General features: G+C 34.3%; 1 protein-coding gene across 1 annotated transcript in view; it reads left to right on the top strand.

Annotated features, from left to right (window-relative positions):
* PTPRQ (protein tyrosine phosphatase receptor type Q) overlaps positions 1-22,934 on the top strand; it is a 197,521-nt gene that overhangs the window by 53,746 nt on the left and 120,841 nt on the right. Inside the window, exons 18-25 of the mRNA XM_057740406.1 lie at positions 4,603-4,763; positions 5,473-5,618; positions 9,552-9,720; positions 11,221-11,511; positions 11,776-12,051; positions 12,456-12,607; positions 16,876-17,017; positions 19,691-19,960. Of these exons, the coding sequence (XP_057596389.1) occupies positions 4,603-4,763; positions 5,473-5,618; positions 9,552-9,720; positions 11,221-11,511; positions 11,776-12,051; positions 12,456-12,607; positions 16,876-17,017; positions 19,691-19,960 (1,607 nt within the window). The remainder of the gene's footprint in view (positions 1-4,602; positions 4,764-5,472; positions 5,619-9,551; positions 9,721-11,220; positions 11,512-11,775; positions 12,052-12,455; positions 12,608-16,875; positions 17,018-19,690; positions 19,961-22,934) is intronic.

Genomic DNA, 22,934 nt, shown 5'->3' with positions numbered 1-22,934 from the left:
TGCTAAAGGCAAACAAACAAAACAAAGCCAAGCCAAATCAAATGAAATCTACCAACCAACCAAATGATGACAACAGGAATAAGAGTAACAATAAATGAATACCCTACTTTGACAGACTTTCTCTGAGATTCTAGAAAAGCTTTAGGATCGTAGAATGTGTAGCTATTTGTGCCTTGCTAGTTTGGGGTTCTTTGATACATAATTATTAACGTCCTGATACAGTCCAGCTGTGAAGAGTAAATATTCTAGAGTAAATGCAACATAGAAGACCAGTGTCCTTAGAGTGGGAAAATTAGTGAAATTGCTGGTTCATGTGAGGGAGAAAATGATTTGATAGAGTCAAGTAAATGCCTCTTGAAATCCTTTATTTGGGGGAGTGGTATTTAGTGAGTGAAAGGTTTAGTGTAGAATATTTAGATAATAGCAGATTAAAGTTTTTAAAATAAATTTATTGGAATGTACAGGAACGGATGTATCATCAGGGTAGATTGCCCACATGGAACAAAATATCAAATGCGGAAGGTTAGAACTGAGACCATGACCTTTCAAAGAGCCTCAAACCCTAGTCTAGGAAGCAATTCACGTTCACAGTTGGGTTAATGGGGAATTTTGTGTAAGTCTTTCCATATGGTTTCGGTATTCACGATTCCTCGTAGGCAATGGTTGCTTAGCATAGTCTTGTTGTGATAAGAAATGAGCAAAGGAATTGGTAGAGCAGAGCAAAGAAACTGCTCTTAAGCTCTAGAATTTCCTTTAGGCCCTAAATGTCAAAATGTGGTCCGTCCTTTGAAAAGAAGTATAAGTTAACTAGGAAATAACTTCATCTTAAAGACTCCATTAATTTCATCCCAGGACATTTTCTCGATGTTACCAATGAGTGTAGACAAACAGAAAAGCTCCATCTTGTATATATTCAGAATAATTTCAGTCATTCGAATTCTTTTGATTTCTCACATTGAAAAAGGCATTAAAAATGTTATATTGAGTTTATAGAATTAAATCAGTAAAATGATAGCACTGAAGACTCCCTAAGGTTTTTGTTTGTTTGTTGTTTTTGTTTTTCTCAGTTTTAAAATCTGCACTGTGTGAGAGGTTTGGCTGATTTTCTAAGTTATCTATGTTATAGGTTAAGTATTGTGTGGCAGTCATGTTCCTTCCATTTCCACACAGCTTATGACTTTGGATATGTAAGTTAGACCTGCTCTGTCAGGTGGGCCTTCTCTCTTCCTCTTCCCTCCTCAACTCCCTATTCTACTCTCAGACCTCACAAATTCACTCTGTAGTGAATAGTTTCCTGCATCTCTCGGGGCTGCGCTTTATTCTCCTTTGCCGCTCTTTGGTCACAATTAATTTCCTCACTCATCTCTTTCTCTTTTTCTTTGCTTCTAGCCACTAGGGGAAAAAATTATTGTCCTTAAGGGGATCACACTATTATTAATGAACTGTTTTATAATTATTTACTGCGTTGTCTCTGTATTTTGAGGGTAGGGCCTCTTATCCACTTAATAGTTCCTTAGGTAAAATAGGTGCTCAGTGAATTTTGCTGAATATTGATTGTATACATCTTATTACTAAATATGGAAAGGGTGGGGAAGGTATCTGTCTTTCTTCATTTGGAACACCTTCTAGAAGAACAGTGCCTCCTTAACTCCCTGACATATACTGTTTTCCATTTAAAAGACTAAAAGTATATAAAAGAAAATGTATGAATAAGTTATTCTAAAAATTGGACTGCAAATGACCAATAAGAAGCTAATCTATTTTACTCATGGTCAGAGATGTGCAAATTAAATAAATATTCCTGGTCAATTAAATTTGCAGAAATTAAGATTAATATCCAGACTGGCGGTAAAAATTTGCATACTTGTGACTCCAAATAATAATGATTTATCAATTATCATTAAAATGAAAATTTTATGAAACCGTTTGACTCACAGTATTGGGAATTTAACCTGCAGAAATAAAAGTATGGTTATGGAAGGATATTTGAGTAAGAATGACTACTGCATCGTTGTTAGTAATAACTAAAGAAAAAAAAAAAGGAGAGAACCTAAATATTAATTTATAGAGGGAAGACTGAAGAACTATGATATATCCAAATTAGGCATTTAAAAAAAATAGTGGTATAGATAATTGTTATTAACATAAGAGAAAAATCAAGATATAGAAGATATACTTTTATAGCTAGAAATAAAACACTATAGTGGAACACATCATAATCCTATTATAATATTTTAAACTAATAAGAACAAAACAGAGATTTTTAAACTAAACCAGCTGAAACCAGGAGTAACAGCTGATTACAGCAGCATCAAAGCTGGGTTTCTCATGCATGGGTGGAAGTGACCCTCTGAACTGCAGGATAGCTCATGAGATGGCTTTTCTGAGAGCAAAGAGCTCAGGCCTCAGCCCACAGGTTTCTGTGTGTTTCCTCCAGTCTGGCAACAGCATAAGAGCAAGGACGGTGGAGTCAGGTCCTTGGGAACAGCATCACTTCTCTCTCCTTTTCCTGCTTCTGGGTTCTCAGTTTTATGGCAAACCAGCTCTTATGTACCCAAGAAACGTTTTGAACTCGCATCAGAAGTTGAAGCTTCAGTTGAAGTTTATCTGTGCTCAGATATTTTTCTACCATAGTTATTAAAATATCAGCCACAATTCGAAACTCCAAAAGAAAAACAAACAAACCCCAAACAGACAAGCCATATCTGTATCTGAAAAATTTTTGTTAGCACTGTTATGTCTCTGGAGATAAACCAGAGTGGATGTGGAAACTCAATCTGTATATGCTAACTGAGGTTGACTATTGAGTTTGTTATTCAGATAATTTATGAAGACTGTCTTCTTTTTACTGAACTATCCACATATTTAAGACAAAATTTATGTTTGACTTGCGTTTTCCAGGCAATTGCCTTGATTCTGTGTTATCTATGGAACATAATTGGGGTTTTTCTTATTGTAGGCCGATTCTTACCTGCAATATTTTCTGTGAAGATCAGGGAGAGAAGGTAGTCACACAATGCAGCAGACACTATTAAAAATATGCTTGAAAAGAAAAGTTTGAAATAGATATAATGCAATTAGGTTGCTTTAGCTAATTTTGTAGCTTTAGAGATCTGAATCGGGTTAGCTGTATTGTAGTGTTCTAATGACCTGTGACCAATGACAGGAGTATGGAATTGGGTAAAGTTTCCATGACAAGGCATCTTTCTCAGACTAATAGCCTAACAGCCACAGCATTAAGAGTTTTAAAGGGTTCTCTCCTCTAGTCTCAGCGAAGTCAAAGAGAAAACTCAGTTCTCTCTATGGCTTCTGCAAAAAGATGTCTGATGAAACTGTTTCAAATTACTGAATTGCCTGGCTAATCCTGCCTGTCTCCAATCGTGTACTCTGAATCCATATTTCTCACTATGGTAAGCTTTCCAGCTATTTTTCAGATAACCATACTTGTATTTAGAGTGAATTAATGTTTTTGTAATGGTAAAACCATGGCTGAAATGTATCTCTTTGTGGATATCCTTAATTCACTTAAAATCTATTATTCCCCTTAATGATCTAAGGATTCAGATATTTCAGTGGTAAAGAAAAAGCATTTTATATTCAAAGGGAATTATCCATTTACCTCTTGGTTGCCTTGTGTTTCTAAAGAAGAAAAAAATGAGATTACATGAGATCTGTATCTTTTCTGTGATATTAATCATATTTTCTTATCTAAATTCTTTAATAATTAATTTTATTGCTCTTAAAAATCTAAATTTCTTTTCAAAATGCACAGTTTTCAGCACCATTATAAACATATTCTCTCTTTAGATTCTAATCTACACCCAATTCTATGGAAACTGAATTAACATCACTGAAATTAATTGTAGTGCTGTGTTACTTAGAAACAGTATGCTCTTTAGACATTTCCACCCTCTCCTGGGATTTTGGTACTTACTTGGAGAGTTTGAGTCAATATTTACTTTCTTTTCTGAAGTGATTTTTTAGATACATTTAAGATTTAAACTGACTGAGAGATGTAAGCTCTGCTTTTTGCTTTCCTGTTCTGTTATACATATATTATTTTAAATCTTGTTTCTAATTAAATAAAAGGTAACCCATACTCATTATTTTAGATATTACTATTCAGGTATTTATCATTTGAAATGGATTTGAATTGGTCTGGAATAAATGTTACTTTTGCACAATATATGTAAAATGTGTTTGATAAATTATATGGTATAAATTGGATTTTCCCAGCACTTCAAAAGAACAAATATTTGAACAACTAAAACATTGGTATGAAAAAGAATGCTGTAATTACTTTGAATACACAGAATTCCTAGAGATCCATTAAAAACAGTCCAAGCAAACTCTAATATGAACATCCTATTAACACTTGATTGAATTACTGAATATATTTAAAAACAAAAGAATTTACTCACTGAGTTATTCTGAAATTCGCTCTTTTAAGCATTTCAGGATAAGTAGCATCTTTATCCCATTAGTCTGGATTAATATCTGCGCATAAATGTTGCTTATTTTTAATGTACTTGTGCTTAAAATGTAACTGTAAGTTTAATTTCAAGGCCAATTGTACAGATAATCCTTTTTTTTTCCTCTTAGGGATAGATCATCATTAAAAACTATTAATGTAACCGAAACATCATTAGAGTTTTCACATTTGGACTATAATGTTGAATATAGTGCTTATGTGACAGCTAGCACCCGATTTGGTGATGGGAACATGAGAAGCAATATCATTAACTTCCGAACACCCGAGGGAGGTGAGTTCCTATGGATGTAGGCCAAGTAAAAGAATATCCTACTCAGAAAAAAAAAATGCATTATATACAAAGATGTCTTATTAAACCTAATGTCTGTCACTGCTTACATGCAAAATTGCTTTTCGGTCACTCTCTAGTTACATGATGTTGGGAAAGTTAGTTAATCTCTTTGTGCCTCAATTTCCCATCTGTATTATGGAAACAATATATTACTTACCTCACAGGGTCCTTATGAGGATTAAATGAATTTATATTTGTAAATGCACTCAGCTCAGAACTCAACCCTTAGTAAGTATTTAGTGTGTTTTTAAATGAAACAAAGTGAAACACATGGTCAGCTCTCTGCCTTTGCCCTCTATTGTTCAATTTCAAAATTCGAAGTTAAATTAGAATTTCATATTATGTATTCTATGTTGGAAACTGGTCATAATGTTGTTTTCAAATCTAGGACAGTAGGTATGTTTTAGAACTGGGATAGTGTTTTATGAGTAAGGAATCCATCTGTCCTCTGCTTGGATATTGCTGTAGTGGAGTGTTACAGGGATGGGCCAGTGAGCCTTATGGATTTCATTTCTGACTTCTAATTAGATATTATCCTTAATTTTTAAAACAATTATCATAACTTATCAAAGACAGGTAACATTTAGAACATTTCACACATGTTTTAGAGACGCAAGTACAGTTTTTGGTTTGATTGTTTGTTTCCTAGCACCAAGTGATCCTCCCAGAGATGTTTATTATGCAAACCTCAGTTCTTCAGCAATACTTCTTTTCTGGACGCCTCCTTCAAAGCCTAATGGGGTTATACAATATTATTCTGTTTATTACAGAAATACTTCAGGTACTTTTGTGCAGGTAAGACCTGAGTTTTCTCCTACTTCTTGACTTACATCCTTCAGCTCTGTTGATAAAGACTTGGCGTGGTAGAAAAAGTCGTTTATCTTACATTGAGAATTTTGTGTAGACATTTTAGAGAACCGCCATTGATGTAGAAAAATGTGGTGGAGAAATAAGTACATTTTAAACTGTCTGTCTATGCACGCATACATGTACTCAAACACACACGTTTCTCTATCAGCTTCAAATGTGTTACCAACAGTGAAGCTGCCACCTTTTAAAAATTCTGTATATAAATATGGCCCTGAGGGCCACTTCTCCAAGACGTGTTCACTAGAGAGTTAATGATGTCATTTACACTCAATTATTTCTCAGCTAAAAACTTTTTTCTTTTTGTTTGTGTATAGTATAAATGGTTTTCACATTTGGATGTGTTTGTGTGTTTTTCTTCAGTTCTAAAAATGTTTTCAGTTGTTAGCAGGAGGGGTCGTCATCATCCTCATCCCCATTATTACTTAGTGTCAGATGTAATGAAACTACTAAAATGTGCTTATTTAACTTGAGGTATGCACGGTGATAGGGCTGTACACTTTGCAGATGGACACTTTCTGGGATTTGAACAATAGTCGTTATAAAAGTAGCTGAAATGCATTTCACTTGGAGAAATTGTTTTAATTTTTCAGCTGAATTCCTTTATTACTCTAAACTATTTCACAGAACTCTAGTATAGGAAAAGAATAAAACTGGACTGGTTGTGATTGAATCAGGAATGGGGAGAGTTGGAATATAATTTGGAAAACACTAATTTAGAAGAAATACTGCAATTTACAGAATATGTACCTTACTGGTAGGAACTGTTGACTGCATGTTGATTATGACTCTGACCATTATTAAGTGTTTGTATCCTTTTAAGTAGAAGGAGGATAGAGATAAGTCTTAGTAACTCTAAGTTGCCTAATTCCATTAACAGCCCATGCTTAGCCACTAGAGTTAGTTCATGTGAGCAGAAATCTCTGGGACTAAAGTATGCTTTAGTACGGTTTGGACTAATGAATAGGGTCAGAGCAGAACTTTGTAAGCTGTCCTAGGCCATACTCAGCAGTGAGTAAAAGACAGTCCAGAGGTTGGTTCAATTTTTATATTCTGCTCAAGGCCCTCTCTAAGAGTGGGATTGCATAAGAAAAGAGGACCTGTTTACCTCTGTACATCAAACAATTTTTTGCTATTCCTTTTTGTTCTGCTGTATTTGGGGAAGAATGGGGATTAGTATGCAATTTATTTTTTTTTACTACAGTGTGTTTACAAATTTAATAATGTGTCATTATGTCATAGAGGCCATTCAAATTGCAGATTTTTTTCATGCGTTTAACCAATATTCAGTATTCAAAATTCAGTAGTTTTGAATCTTAGCAAATGTTTTGCCTCTGTACAGTTTCCTTTATTGCTTGTATCTGATTCTGTTTTGGTTCTCTTTGTCCACATCTAAGTAATTAAGTGTAATTAAATGTTTAACTATGATTTCCACATGATTTTATGAACCTTCTTATTCAAACTTGAGTATATAATATGATACCATTTGCAATTCATCTATCTTAGAAAATGTAATCTTTTATTAAATTATCTTAAGAATGCTTTTAAGTGTGACAGCTGCAAGAGGGCACAGGCTAATGATGTCAAAACATTTCTCATATTCCTTGAAGTTCATCTGTGTTTTAATTCATTTCTAAAGTTAATGTTAAATATAGCATAAATATCTTCACTACTTAATTTTCTATTTTGAATTGGTAGAATAGAAGAGATCTTCAGAATGAAAATTATATAGCAGAATAGGTGTATGGCTGTTTTCTTCCTTCTCTTTCTTCTTCCCCTAGAACTTTGTAGCATATCTCATGCGTGGCACATCATATCTGCTTTCTGTTCCTGATATCTGCTACTTATCTTAGCTGCCTCATCCCACAGCAAATAACGTGAAGAAAAGGGTTGTATGTGACACTTGTCTTTCCATCCCCTGAAGTCCTCTGGTACTGTATCATAATGCTCAATAAATGTTTTAATCATAGAACATAAAATTATTATAACAGACCAACATCATTTTCCGTACTTAGTTACAATTCTGGAGCTCTTGAGTTTGTCATGAAGTGATCTTTCCTTCTTCTGCCTCTGTGGAATTTAATCTCTTTGCTACTACTTGGCAATACCTCTTGTTCCTCCTCCAATGGTGGTATATTGTGATTTGTATAGTGTATTACCTCTTCTACATTTTAACATTTACCCACTTATGTCTCCTCAGTTTGCCTGACATAGTGTTTTTTATTAAAAAGTGTTCAGTGAAGTACTGGTTGATGAATCAAATTTGATAAGTTTTTACTAAATACCTTCCGACTGTATTTATATACACAAAGAATAAGCCTTAATTAGATCATTTGAGCCACAGGACATTTTTTTCCAAAAATAAATAGATGAATGGAATAATCATCTGGATAATTGATCTAATTCTAAATTTGTTACATGTCTGTGCATGTTTACTCACACTCAGCATGAATAACTTCTGGGGAATTCAAAATAATTTGTTTTACTTAATTGGCATCAAGGTCATAGGTAATCAGAATAAATTTTATAGCAAAGAAAAATCAAAAAGCTACATTAATACTTTAAGAGATAACTTATGTAAGCCAGTTATGCCATGTGTAAAGTAGATGTGTTGGAAGATATTAAAGTTCACAGATCACATTTTGTGTGAGATTAATAATGTTTTAACTTGTCTGTTCCTAAATGAGTCACCACAAAATTGAAGTAGATCTTTCATGACACTCTCCCCCGCTCCCTGTACTGGGAAAGAACTACAAAAATTTGCTGAATTTAGTTTGTTGATACATTGCAGAACCATGATAACTATAAATTTTACTCAAATTGATTATCCTATGTTACTAATTTAAATGAACTTTTTACTATTTATTGGTTTTTTATCGTGTGCCAGAGATGGTATTGTTTTATATGCTTTATGTCATCTAATCCTCAAAAGCCCTCTGTGAAGTGGAAATGATTATTCTCATTTTACAGCTGAAGGAGAAGAAGCTTTGTGATCAAATAATTTATCCAGGGCTACTGCCAGAATTGAACGCAGGTCTTTTGGGCTCCAAGGGCTTTGTGCAGATTGGAATGATTCAGATTTCTTGACATAGACAGACATTATTATAAAATTATTCAAACTTAAAATTCATATTTAATTACCTACATGACTTTTTAAAGAAGTCTTTTTTCCTTTATTTTAGAATTGATTTTGACTATGTGTTTTGATTTAAAATTTGGTCAAGGAGGGAATGATTGCAATTCCTTAATTATCAAAAAAGTCCTTGGGACAAATATAATTAGGAGTCAAGCAAGAGAATTTTAAAATTTCTCTTACTCAGCACTTATGAGAGTGTATCCAACTGCCTTCCCATTTCTCTACATGATTGTAGAAAAAAAGAGGGCTTATGAAAGATGAATAATAACCATCTGAGTTCATAGAAAGAGGTGAACACTTTCGTAATTCCTGTGCTGTTACTAGGGAGAAAAAAATTAAAATTTTTATAATACTCCCAAACTTGTTTAAAAGTATATAGTCAGTGTTTTGAAAAATACTTGAATGTCTCGTAAGGGAAAATGACACTGAGCAGCACGTTGCCTATTTCCAGTTCTCCACTGGACTTTCCCCCCGGGGAGCTAAGCTTGGAGATTTTACTCTTTGCTACTCTGTGTGTTGATTTAATAAGACTGCTACCATCTGTTCCTCTTTTAGGACAAACATATTTCCAGTTTAATTATTGCAATAAAATTATTCTTTATTTTCCTCAAAAAATTAACATATTAAAATACTTAGGCAACCAATCCATGAATAATAATTTTGAAATGCTCATGTTATACTAAAAAGATATTCTGAACAATGAAAACAATATGTTTATTTTTCAGAATTTTACACTCCATGAAGTAACCAATGACTTTGACAATATGACCGTATCTGCAATAATAGATAAACTGGCAATATTCAGCTACTATACATTTTGGGTAACAGCAAGTACTTCAGTTGGAAATGGGAATAAAAGCAGTGACATAGTTCAAGTATACACAGATCAAGACAGTATGTAAACGAAAAGCATTTATTAATCTTTAATAGGATTAATTTAAAACTTTATAATTATTTCAGAATTTTTCTATTTGTATGTATTGGTAATAAAATCTATATTTTATTTAGGCACATTTAACCAGTCATGGAAGTTTGAAAATGCATTTAATATAGCTATATTAATTGCAATGTAATGTAATGTCATCCTATTACAATAGTAACAGACTTTTCTATTCATGAAGACTGCTACCATCCATTTGTAAAAATTCTGTCACTTTTATTGCTTTGAAAGATGTCACAGCCATCGGTTATGAGCATGAAAAATACTGTTGCGTATGTGGATGGATTTTTCCAATATTTAATATCCACTTGCTCTAGAAATGACATTTTTTTTCTCTCTAGCAACTTGTTTCCTTTTCAATCTTTGAACCCACAAAGGACTTTATACAGCATCTTTGTTCTTATTGTGTTTGTGACTAATATGCCCAAGATATCTTTTTAACCCTGGAAGTCTCTCGTTTGTGGCTTCTGCAGAATCCTCTTTGTGCTGAGTATTCAGAAAACTGTAATGATTGAAGCTCTTGCTGTTTTTCAGGTTTCAGTTTCAAGAATACGATGATACACGGACCATTGTCTCTCTCTTCTTGTGGTTGTTTCTGTGGTCCATTTATTTTTAAAAGACTGGTGTCTTACTGAGAAATGATATTGACCTAAATTTCTGCTGAGAGTAAAATTCCATGTTTATTATTTGAAGATTATACATTGACAGATACTTTAAGTATGAGGAGTGAATGCTTTCCCTGTTGAAACAATCTTTTAAATTGTTAACTCATTGATCAGCACAGTAAATATGATAAAATATATGGAAATATAAGTTTGAGGAGTCTTTAGCAAAAATGTTTAGTGCAATATGTGGTCAGTATCATTTCAGGCATTCTTTAAATGCAGATCTCTCCCAGGGTTTTCACTAAACTATAACATTTTATCAATTATTAGTATAGCACTGTGAATAATAAACACTTACTGTGCACTATTCCCAGTGAGAGGTCCTGGATGACTTCATATGTACAATAAGGATGATCTTTAGAAGAAAGGAACTAAAAATATTGTTTAGATGATATACCTTATCAAAATATTTAAATATCTGAGTATACATGCACACACACGCCATGCTCGTAATCTCATACACATAATTTCCATCACATACTCATAATCTCATACACAGACTCAATCTCCATCTTGTAGGAAAGAAAAGCCAAGAAAATACTGTATAAAACAATTCTCACATGTATTAAAGATGACAGGGTTTATTTTGAATTATTTTAATATAACTTTAATATAATTATTTAGAAGATATTTTTTAGTCGATGATGTTACCACATGTGGATTTAAATAATGTAAGAGCTGGTGATGCAGTAGATGCCATTTCAACAATTATCCTCCATTTTGTGAATTGACTAACATTTTACTTAGGGTGACTGATGATTTTTATATTTTGCACATTACCTATCATAGTACCTGAAGGAGTTGTTGGAAACCTGACTTATGAGTCCATTTCATCAACTGCAGTAAATGTAAGCTGGGGCCCTCCGTCTCAACCAAATGGTCTAGTCTACTACTATGTTTCTCTGAGCTCACAGCAGACTCCTCGCCACGTGAGACCACCTCTAGTTACGTATGAGAGAAGCATGTATTTTGATAATCTGGAAAAATATACTGATTATATATTAAAAATCACTCCATCAACAGAAAAAGGATTCTCTGATACCTATACTGCCCAACTACACATCAAAACTGAAGAAGATGGTAGGCTGGACCCTTTTATTGCCCCTTAAGCAGATTGTTGGCATTCTCTTATTTACATTGCTTTCTGATAGAAAACATTATTCTTATCACTACATAGATTCTGTTTGTTCTTAAGTAATTAGCCTTTCAAGACATACAATAAGCTCAAAGTTTCTTAATTGAAATAATTACCTGTTGATAAATTTGTCCCATTATTATTAAAGCCTCTTCTTTTTGATGCTAATTCACTTTTGTTTCATTTAATATTCTTTTTTTCTTTTATAGTCCCAGAAACTTCACCAATAATCAACACTTTTAAAAACCTTTCCTCTACCTCAGTTCTCTTATCGTGGGATCCCCCAGTAAAACCAAACGGTGCAATAATAAGTTATGATTTAACTTTACAAGGACCAAGTGAGAATTATTCTTTTGTTACTTCTGATAACTATGTAATACTGGAAGAGCTTTCACCATTTACGTTATATAGTTTTTTTGCTGCTGCAAGAACTATAAAAGGACTCGGTCCTTCCAGTGTTCTTTTCTTTTACACAGATGAGTCAGGTAAGCCAGAATCCATACTTCTTCCAATGATTTCACTGTTGCAGCACTTGCTCTCTCTTTTTAAGGAACAGCATGGAAAATGAAAGGATATTTGATTGTCTATTTGTAACAGGCTGATAGTTATTCATCTGCTTTGCAACAGGCTGACAATTATTCATCTGCTTTGCTGAACATTTTTTTTTTTTAATTTGAGCTTCAGAACAAAGTGTTCTGTTTAAAGCTACTTTGGAACTACTGAGTTCCAAGTACAAAAGCGTGATTACTTATGCTCTTTATTTCTGAAATTAAAATATGATCAGTTTGTAAATCTTTCTTAACTAGTGTCTTCAAGAAGCTAGAGTCACGATGATATTTTTCTGCTAAAAATGTTATGAATATAAGTTTTATAATGTGTTTTCCTACAGTGCCTTTAGCACCTCCTCAAAATTTGACTTTAGTCAACTACACTTCAGACCTTGTATGGCTGAAATGGAGTCCGAGTCCTGTTCCAGGCGGTATTGTTAAAGTATATAGTTTAAAAATTCATGAACATGAAACTGATACTATATTTTATAAGGTAGGTTGATTATAACACCATATGTTTATTTCAAAAAAATTTAGAAATTAAAATATTTTGACAACAGGGGGAAAATGGACTGCTTTAAATAACACAAGAACCATCTTTTTGGTTTCCTACAATTGAAGGATACCTGCAGAAAACACAGCAAAACATTTGTCAAATATGGAAGTGGAATACCTCATAGAGCATTTTTTTTTTTTTTTAGAATTTGTAACTTCTGGATATCTACAAGTTAATAAATAATTGCACCATTTGTTAATGCTGGAAAGTATACAGTAAATTTTTTCAGACTATTTAAAACCTGTTATTGTCTTAAGTGTAATATATTTCTACAGTCCTCCCCCTTATCTGCGGGGCATACATTCCAAGACCCCCAGTGGATGCCTGAAACCATGAATAGTACTGAACCTGTATGTCCTATGTTTTTTCTTATACATCTGTACCTATGATAAAGTTTAATTTATGTGTTAGGCACAGTAAGAGGTTAACAGCCATAACTAATAACAAAATAGAAAAATTATAACAAACTGTAATAACAGTTATGTGGGTGTGGTCTCTTTTTCTCTCTCTCTCAAAACATCTTCTTGCACACATTGAATGCCTTTTCCATCTTAACTAAGCACTTATCACACACTATGGCCATAACTTTTGCAGTTTGAGGTACAACAGCAAGACTTATACTTTTTTTCCCCTTCTTCCCAATTTCATAGAATTTCACAGAAGCTTCATTTTTACTGAAGATCTTAGCAGCCTCAGCATATGTTTTTTTTCTTTCTTTATTCAGTTGAGAACTTTCATCTTTTCACCTAAAGGAAGCACCTTTCGGCTTCTCTTTGGCATCTGTGAATTGCCAGCATCGCTGCTCTTGTACTTTGGGGCCATTATTAAGTAAAATAAGAGTGACTTGAATACAGGCACTGCGCTGACAGTTAATCTGATAACCAAAAAGGCTACTGACTAACGGGTGGGAAATGCTGGACAAAGGGTTGCTTCATACCCTGGGCAGGATGGAGCAGGACAGCTTGCAATTTCATCATGCAACTCAGACCAGCTCACAATTTAAAACTTATGAATTGTTTATTTCTGGAATTTTCCATTTAATATCTTCGGACCATGGTTGACTGTGGGTAACGGAAACCGTGAAAAATGCAACTGTGAATAAGAGGGGACTATTGTATTTGTTGTTAAAAGAAGTACCAAGTGAATGTCTTTAACCTGTTCAGGAAAGTGTTTATACTGGACTTCTGTTAACCTTCCTAGATAGCGTATAATCCCACACTAATTGGTCTTTTAAGATATTATCATTATTCTTTTTCTTTCAATTCTGCTTAGTTTCAATGCTAAACACCCTTTCACGCCTCCATTTTTAGGTTTCAGAATCAATGAGAAATGCCCGAAGAACTGATGTAACAAAGGGTCTCAAATATAACTATATGATTTCTAGCATTTAATTGCCAAAATATGTTGTAATTAACTAGCATTTATTTGAGAAACTGTTCTTATTTTTTTCCCAAAGGCAAATGAAGTACTGGAATGCCCTTTAGTTGCAGCCAGGAGACTGCAAAAGCTCTGCATAAAAAACATTGTCCCCAATATTACATGCATTATAATTTATTACTTACGGTAAATCATTTTTTTTTTTAGCATGTGTAGCTTACAAAGTGAATAGTAAAAATCAAAAGCAGTGAGTAAGGTTATGTCATAAGGAATCATGACTTTCTTTTTGGAAATCAAGATATTACTTTAAAATCTGATAGGCCGAGTAGAATTCAAATTGTATTTCTTCATAAATGTGGAATCTGTTTCCCAGCACTGTGAAATTCCATTAATGGCACTAAGTCTCTAGCACTCTAGTATCTATTTCCAGTCTAATCTTAATAGTTTCCATCTTAAAATGTGCTTTGTCTGTATGGATCACTGGTAAGTAGTTATCAAAGGGGAAAATAAATCATTTTTTATGTTTGTATTTTAAAGATAATAGTCTCTATTATCATATTTATATTGATCCCAAATCCAAAATACATGTATGTATATTGGAGTGTGGATGTGTGTGTGTGATCTTTTCCTGAGAACAGAGACCTCTACCATCAACATCATTAGCATAGTCATGAATTCAGAACTCTGCATCAAATTATCTGGTTAGAACCCTGCCTTTGAGACTTGCTGCCTTAGGGCAGTTGCTTACCTTCTTATGACTCGGTTTCCTCAAGTGTAAGATGGGAGTTGTAAAGATGCATCCATTAAAAAGTGAAGACCGTAAGGGAAATCTTTATAAAGCATTTAGAACAATCCCCAGCATATGATAAACAGGGTAGCTATTGTTGTTTTTGTACAGTTTTAGAAAGGACAAATTCCATTCAACATTGTAATAGCACTAAGCCTGAAATGAGAGTACTCCTTTACCTGAATGTGAGAATAAGTTATATTCTAAGATTTTTAGACATCTGTTTTCTCAATAGAAATGCTACCATTGAAATTTCACTAGCAGCAAAAAATATAATCTTTATATCACAAAGTATTAAAGATATCCTTTTTGGGGTGGAAGGAGTAGTTTTCCTTTAAAACCTACAACTTTTAGTTATCCCTTTTTACGTCTATTTTGTCTTCCATTAATTTTCATAACCTTATTTTCTTTCACATTCCTTTAAAATGTATCCTCATGCCATCTTTTTTCCTTTCTCAACATCTAGTTTTCTTATTGGCTTTCCTCCCTCTGTGTGACTTTCTCTATGAGTGTGTTGCTCTGTTTTCCTTTATGTTTTCAGCTACCTCTGTGTCCCAACTATTAGTTTCTTTTTTCTTTCCTTTTCTTTTTTTATCTTTTCAAATTATATGTGAGTTTGTGGAGGTATAATTCCAGGACCACTCCAAATGTTCCTGCCATCCCAGTCAATCCAGTTTGATCCATTTGGAGATAATTATAAGACCCAGGTCTGCTGGTAACGTGGGTCACTCACACATACTGAAAGAAATTATTTATTCAGTAAAAAGTTCTGTTCTAACTGTTATGTTTGGAAATATTCCTTACCCATGTTACCATCTTACAACTTACTTTGTCAGTCTGTCCACTATCCAATAAGTTACACTTTTAATTATAATCTATTGAGTTCAGTCATTTCTCTGGGTACTCACCCTTCCTAACCCAAGTCAACATTTACCTGTTTGTGTTTAATTTCTTCTGAGTATGCAGTTGCTGGTAGATTTCTCTAATTAATATAACAGTTCCTTGATGACAGGGACCATGTCTTATATATCTTTATAATCTCCTGGTTATCTAACAGTGTGCTTTGTAAATAGTAATTGCAAAAGAATGAAAGGAAATAGTATAATACAGTGAGTTCATAAAGTATGTCAATGACTTGGAAGAGATTAATTTAAAATATGATTCTAACTGTGAGTGCCCTGAGAATTAGTATTCTTGCTAAATTTCTGCCATTGAAATGTTTAATATATATGTCAGAGTGGTTTATATTTTGGATCAGATATAATACAATATTCTTAAAATTATACCACATAGGAGATTGTCTTCTTTTTCCGTAAGATAACTATTAATCTTAAGTGCTCTTCTGGTTGGGACAGTTCTCTTTGAATGAAGGCTATATATTTGATGGTAAAATTTTCTGTGAGAAAGCATAACCTTTTTTGAATAACTGTGATAACTGTTTTGTTCTTTTTTTCATTTTCCTAAGAGATTGGCTAAAATTAGAAATTTAGGAGTTGTCTGGGAAAACTCATAATTTAAGTTTCATAGGAGCAGAGGTTCTGTTTCATTCACTGCTGTATTCCCAGTGCCTAGGATACAATAGCTGACGAATAAATTAATTGACAGAGAATGCTACTGAGAATTAAAAAATGAATTTAGATGAAGTCAAGAAAAATTAAGTACCACTGACCACTCATAAGTTGGATTTCAATTGAGGACTTTAATTTTAGCAGAATTAAAGGAAGTAATCAGTATGTAATTCCAGGTAAAATCAGGGAGACAAAATGAAAACAAAACACTTCAGCTTTAAACAAATGGCAATTATGAGATTCTTCAGGGCTGAGAGGGTCGTCCACTTCATCTTTGTGTCATCATCTGAGAACACCCTGGAGGACACGCACAAAATGTTTAATTTTTAAATTTTTAATTAAAAGTACCAATGCTTACTAAATCACAGGTTACACACAGAAGACATAATGTTGATGTTTTAAATATTTCTTCCAGTTATAAATAAGTTTTTTGATGATGCATTGTGACTAAGAGTTTTATTTCTGCTTTTCAGAATATTTCCGGTTTTCAAACTGAAGCCAAGCTTGTTGGACTGGAACCAGTCAGCACCTATTCTATCAGGATATCTGCCTTTACTAAAGTCGGAAATGGCAATCAATTTAGTAACATAGTAAAATTCACAACCCAAGAGTCAGGTTAGACATGGTTTTTGGATCCTAAAATGTTTGATTTTGTATTTTAATGATTTTCCCTTTCCTTTCTCAGTTTTTGTGACTAACTATCAGTATCTAACTGTTCATTCAGAGGAAAGCTGAATTTCAGTGCTTTAAGGCTAGGCTGGGTCGTCTTGTCTGCAATCAAATAGATATATATTTACACATGGCTTTTCATTTTGAACTGAGGAAGTTGAAATAAAAGACTAGTTTAGGAACAAAGTAGGCTTCCAGATATATGTAAAAATTACCTAATTCTTGGTACCATCCGAGATAGCTGGGCAAAAAAGGAGAAATGAACCATTAATCACTTTTAACAGGTTGATTTATATTTTCATGAAAAAAAAAACTGTAACTTTTTAAAGAAGATGTGTTGTGACATTTGGAAGAGCACTGGTCAGTGTGTAAGCTATTACTTTCCCACAGTCCATTTGTAACATGTGGAGGGGACTACAAAGACTATGAAATCCCATTGGTCTAATTAAACAACTTACCTGTGTGTCACCTACATGTCACAGCTTAATGTGTACTGACTGGTTTTAATTTATAACTGCTTTAATGATTTAATACTTTTCCTTCTCTCCACTGGACCATATTTTTAAAGGAAACGCTTCCTCACTCTTTTTTTGGTCAATGATTTTGAATAAGCACAAGATCCTCCTGTTCTAGTCACTTCTTCCCTATACCTCTGGATGCATTTCTTTTCGTTTTAGTGACTCTAAATTGAAATTGGAAACCACTTACTGATAAATTAACCATTTTACATTAATTTATGAATACTTGATACTTTTTTTTTCCTGGCATGCCTAGAAGATAGGCTAAGTAAATAGTATTTATAGTGGGTAAAAGTGCATGCTCTGAAGTCAGTGTCTGTTTGAATACAACCTCTGAGGCTTGCTAATTGTATAAACTTGGCAAAGGCACGTGACTCCTCTGAGCCTCTATATCTTTAACTGAAATGAAACACACATTAGCAGTAGCCACCCAAAAGATTGTTGTGAAAAATATTTGAAAAGATCCACATTAAGCACTTATTAGAGTGTTGGACATACAAGTACTCAAAAAATATTACTGTCCCGTATTTCAGATGAAGAAGCCACGATTCAGGCAGATTAGATGAAAAGGGCTGAGAAAATTAGTGAAGAAACTGAACTGGAATGTCAGCCTTTGACCTCTAGGGCAAAGTGCACATGACTGTAGGAAATGTATATCATAAATGAGTGATACTATAGAAAAATGCTAAACCCGTAAAGAAAAAAAAAATTTAACTATTTATGCCCACATCAGATTGATAAAAATCAATCTGATCTTGCAGACAGTGTTCCGTAAACCAGTAATTTTTTTTACCAGTAAAATAAAATAATTCCACAAAATCCTATACCCTGATTGGTTAAATAAAATTTTCAGCTTGAAGTGTTAAAATATCAGCTGGTTAATTAATTGTTTTTAAGTTTAGAGAGTCAGTAAAATAGATGTTCACAAAATCCAGGTTTATAATCTACACTTAAGAAAATTGTCAACAGTCTCTTGTTCATTTATTTTATGAAAATATTGGTATATGTTTTTGAAAATAAGGAAGCAAATAATTAACTGTATTTAACTGTGAGAGCCCTGGATCAGCCGAGGAATTTTTTCTTTCATTTTAAATGCCACACACCCCCTAAGTTATTCTCCTTTAGTTTTGACGCCTTTACCTTACAGAGGAAGAAGGATTTGGTAAAGACAGAAATTTAGGCCAGAGGAGAGAAATGTGAACAAGTCAACGATTACTTGAATATTCTTTAACTAACTATGTTTTGCACGACAGGTCGTTTCTTTTTACTGCTTGTTATTTGAACCGCACAAATTGACTATATTTAGATTTTCTTTATAGCATCCTCTTTTTATTGTAACAAAAAAAAAAGCTCTGCTAACATTAGGGGACATTAGATAATCAGACATTTTCCTGAGAAGTACCCACTCTGAGGATCACTCTGGTAGGCTGGGGTATTGCTCTTCCACCAGATCTATCAAATATAGTGGGCCTCTAAGAAATTGGGTTACTGCCAAGTAAATTCAGGGAAGTTCTAGAAAAAACTGGGACTGAATTAAAAATTGAGGCTGATTTCAATCTTCCCTCCAATGATTTTTTAAAAGTGCTGATCAGGTCTTCACAATTCTTTCAAAGAAGCCATCTAAATATATAAGCAAAACCCCGAATTTAGTTACATGTTTCCTGGCACTGCTAGGCCCAGCTGTGCCACATCAGTGAGGCACCTACGTCTACGTTTTGCATTAAGAAGTTCCATCATAACGTATGGCTAAGACTGCTCCTTCCCATTAAGAGATAAAGAGGGCAGGCTTCAACCGCTGCCTGAGATGGAGGCTGGTTACACAGTTGCTTCTGAGGGTTTGAGGTTGTGATTGCTGCTTGGGCCTAGAAGAATAGTCAGTGATGGATTCAGTATTGTAAGGATTAACATGGTAACAGAAAATGGGCCAACTGCCACTTGATTCAGCCCATGTTAAGAATTTTTTGAGTATACATTGAAAGGTTGATATGTTAAATTTTTATTTTGTCTCTAAACATGACTTTATCTAGCAATCGCATGGTGAAATAATTTATTTACTACATGTGTATAAATTTTAACTTTGGGCATTTGCTTCTCTCTTAAGTTCCAGATGTTGTCCAGAACATACAGTGTATGGCAACTAGCTGGCAGTCTGCTTTATTGAAGTGGGATCCACCCAAAAAGGCAAACGGAATAATTACACATTATATGATAACAGTTGAAAGGAATGCTACAAAAATCTCTCCCCAAGATCACACGTATACTTTCATGAAACTTCTCGCCAATACTTCGTATGTCTTTAAAATAAGAGCTTCAACCTCAGCTGGCGAAGGCGATGAAAGCACATGCAACATCAGCACGCTACCTGAAACAGGTAACTAACGTGAAACAGGTAACTGATCTGAAGCAGGTAATTTACCTGAAAGAGTGGACTAACCTGAAACACATAAATGGTTCCCGGACTGTGTCATATGTTTGTCAGTAACATTTGTAACCTTTATAGCACATTTATCTAAAACTATAAAAGAAATATTAAAAAATATAACACATACTTTTTTATCCCACATGTTACCTGAGGACCAGCTGGGTGATGCAGTGAACCACCTCCACAGCAATGGGAGATTGAAAGAATGAAAAAGGAGAAAGATCCGCTTCATTGTGTTTTTACACATATCTGTTTCTTATTATGCAAATACCAAACTTACTGAGTTATGCTCTATTATAATTTAAAATAGGGAATGAATATGTAACACACATGCACACACACATATATTTTTTTTAATTGATTTTATGGTATTCTTGATGCCTCCCTGAATTCCAAAGTTGCAGTGTCAGACTCACTTTTATATATTTTCTTCTCTTCATACCAGCCTTCATCTTTTGTATTATTGGAATAAAAATATCTAGGTCACTAAGCTCTATTCTTATAAAGAAGAAAACTCTTACTCTCCCTAACAGTGATCCCTCCTATCATAATAATCTCCTTCATCTTCTACCTTCTCTAATACTGTACCTCTTCATATAAATGAAAACTTGATTCCTTCCTGATAACGGTACTTCCCTGGAGGCCCTCTCTAGTGAGGACTGTAGGTATTGACATAATTGTTTACCTCTGGCACATCTAGATCCTTATCTTCGAAATATTTTTTAACCCTTTCCTCTTTTTGAAATCAGCATCACCCAATTTTACTCCACTTTTTTTTATCTTTGAGGCTATAAACCACAGAACTTCAAGACATGGTGTACTTTCTCTCTGATTTTAGCATCTTTTTCTTTTCCTCCTTTCAATGCAACATTTCTGGAGACTTCAGTGTTTTCTCTATTCATCTGGAATGGATGCATTTCAACAACTATCTCTTGCTCCTTACATCTCAAGCCATGTCATTGTGACTCATCTTCCAGGAGATTCCCAACTCCGAAAGGACCCCACTGTTTGTTTTCACTAGATGCTGGCTGATGAATAGTGCTGGAGAAAATGTAAATGGTTCTACCTCATTCAGCTATTCTCTAACTCTCCCAACTCCTCCATAATCTATCACACACCCCTTGTTTACACTTTATCAACTTTCCATAGGAAAATTCTGCTCTTGCTCTGAACATGGTCTACCCCCACTGTCATCCATCTTTGATGCTATTATTCATTTTACTAATAGCATCAAAGATATTGATTTGCTTTCCTTCAAAATTTACCCATATCTTTACTTATGCTCTCAAGATAGCCTTCCTTGGGAATGTCATTGCCTTCCTCTTTTCAGGAATCTAACTGCTCATCTTTGTTTCAAACTCATGTCTCCTCTAGAACATAACTCCATCAATTAATTTATTTGTTTTTATAAATTTATTTATTTATTGGCTGAATTGGGTCTTTGTTGCTGTGCTTGGGCTTTCTCTAGTTGCGGTGAGTGAAGGCTACTCTTCATTGTGGTGCTGCATGGGCTTCTCATTGCAATGGCTTCTCTTGTTGTGGAGCATGGGCTCTAGGTGCACGGGCTTCAGTAGTTGCAACACATGGGCTCAATAGTTGTGGCTCTTGGGCGCTGGAGTGCAGGCTCAGTAGTTGTGGCACATGGGCTTAGTTGCTCTGCGGCATGTGGGATCTTCCAGACCAGGGCTGGAACCCACGTCCCCTGCAGTGGCAGGCAGATTCTTAACCACTGCACCATCACAGAAATCCCATAACTCCATCAATTTAATCTCCTTTCTCCTGCATTTTATGTTCTTTCTCTGTCTCTTGTGCACACATGTGCACACATGCACGTGTGCACACACACACACACATACACACACACACCCCGACAGCCACACAAATTGTTAGAAAATTTCTACCGAGGACCTGGTTGGTATATCAACCCTAAACATTTTCAAAATGGAATTTATGCAACATGAATTCTTCTTCTCTTCCTCACTTTTCTATACCTGTTCTTTATAATCATTTGGGGATCAAGCCTCACATTTTTAAGGGATTCTTCCTCCCATCTCTCATACATACAGTCAGAGCTTATCAATTCAATCTCTGCCATGGCTCTGTAATTTGCCCCTTCTCATTCAACTTGACTGCCCCCATTTTATATCAGACTTGTTGCTTCCTGTAATAATACCCTAAAGTGGTCTTGTCACCCATACTCATCCAGCCTGCCCATCAGTACCATCTTTCCGTCTACTTACTTTGATTGAATTGGCTCTAACATACAATTTAGGCCATTTATGTGTTGGCTGTTGAATTTTATTACCTGAAGGGTAAGAAGTAGACATGGAGATTTAGGTATCTGAAGCATAGAGGTGATAATGAAAGGCGCTATGTGTAAGAGATGGCCCAGAATACTCCACATGTTTTATTCATTCTTATTGTGTACAAAATACCCCAGAATTCATTACCAGTTAGATCTGACTTCTGTCTAGCTTTTCATTCTTACATTTCTCCACTGCATCTCTTCATATAGCTGATACCTCTTGCCAAACTTTATTTATTCAGCACATTAGATTTCATGTATTCAATTCAAAAGACACTTATTAAGCACCTGCTATGGGCTAATAATTGATTAGATTCTCTTCTTTAAACATACTCAATATTTTTTCATGATCTGATTGCTTTGCATCCTGTGGCTATATTGTCCTGCTCCCTTTCTACGTCACACAAAATTGCATTAGTTCTTAAAAGTCCAACTTAAATGTGTGTGTGTGAGTGTGTGTTTAAGTCTTCAATGACATGCTAAGCATTAAAACTACAGATTCCTAGACTTCACCCTAGACTTGGCTGAATCATAGCCTCAAGAGCTGAAGCCCAAGAATCTGTACTTTTACACATCTCTCTGATGATTCTCTGGAAAGTTTGTGAATTACTGGACTAG

This window comes from Hippopotamus amphibius, chromosome 7 (genome assembly GCF_030028045.1).
Source record: "Hippopotamus amphibius kiboko isolate mHipAmp2 chromosome 7, mHipAmp2.hap2, whole genome shotgun sequence".
NCBI classification, from domain to species: Eukaryota; Metazoa; Chordata; class Mammalia; order Artiodactyla; family Hippopotamidae; genus Hippopotamus; species Hippopotamus amphibius.
The sequence above is the reverse complement of the archived record's forward strand: the minus strand, read 5'-3'. Positions and strand labels throughout refer to the sequence as shown.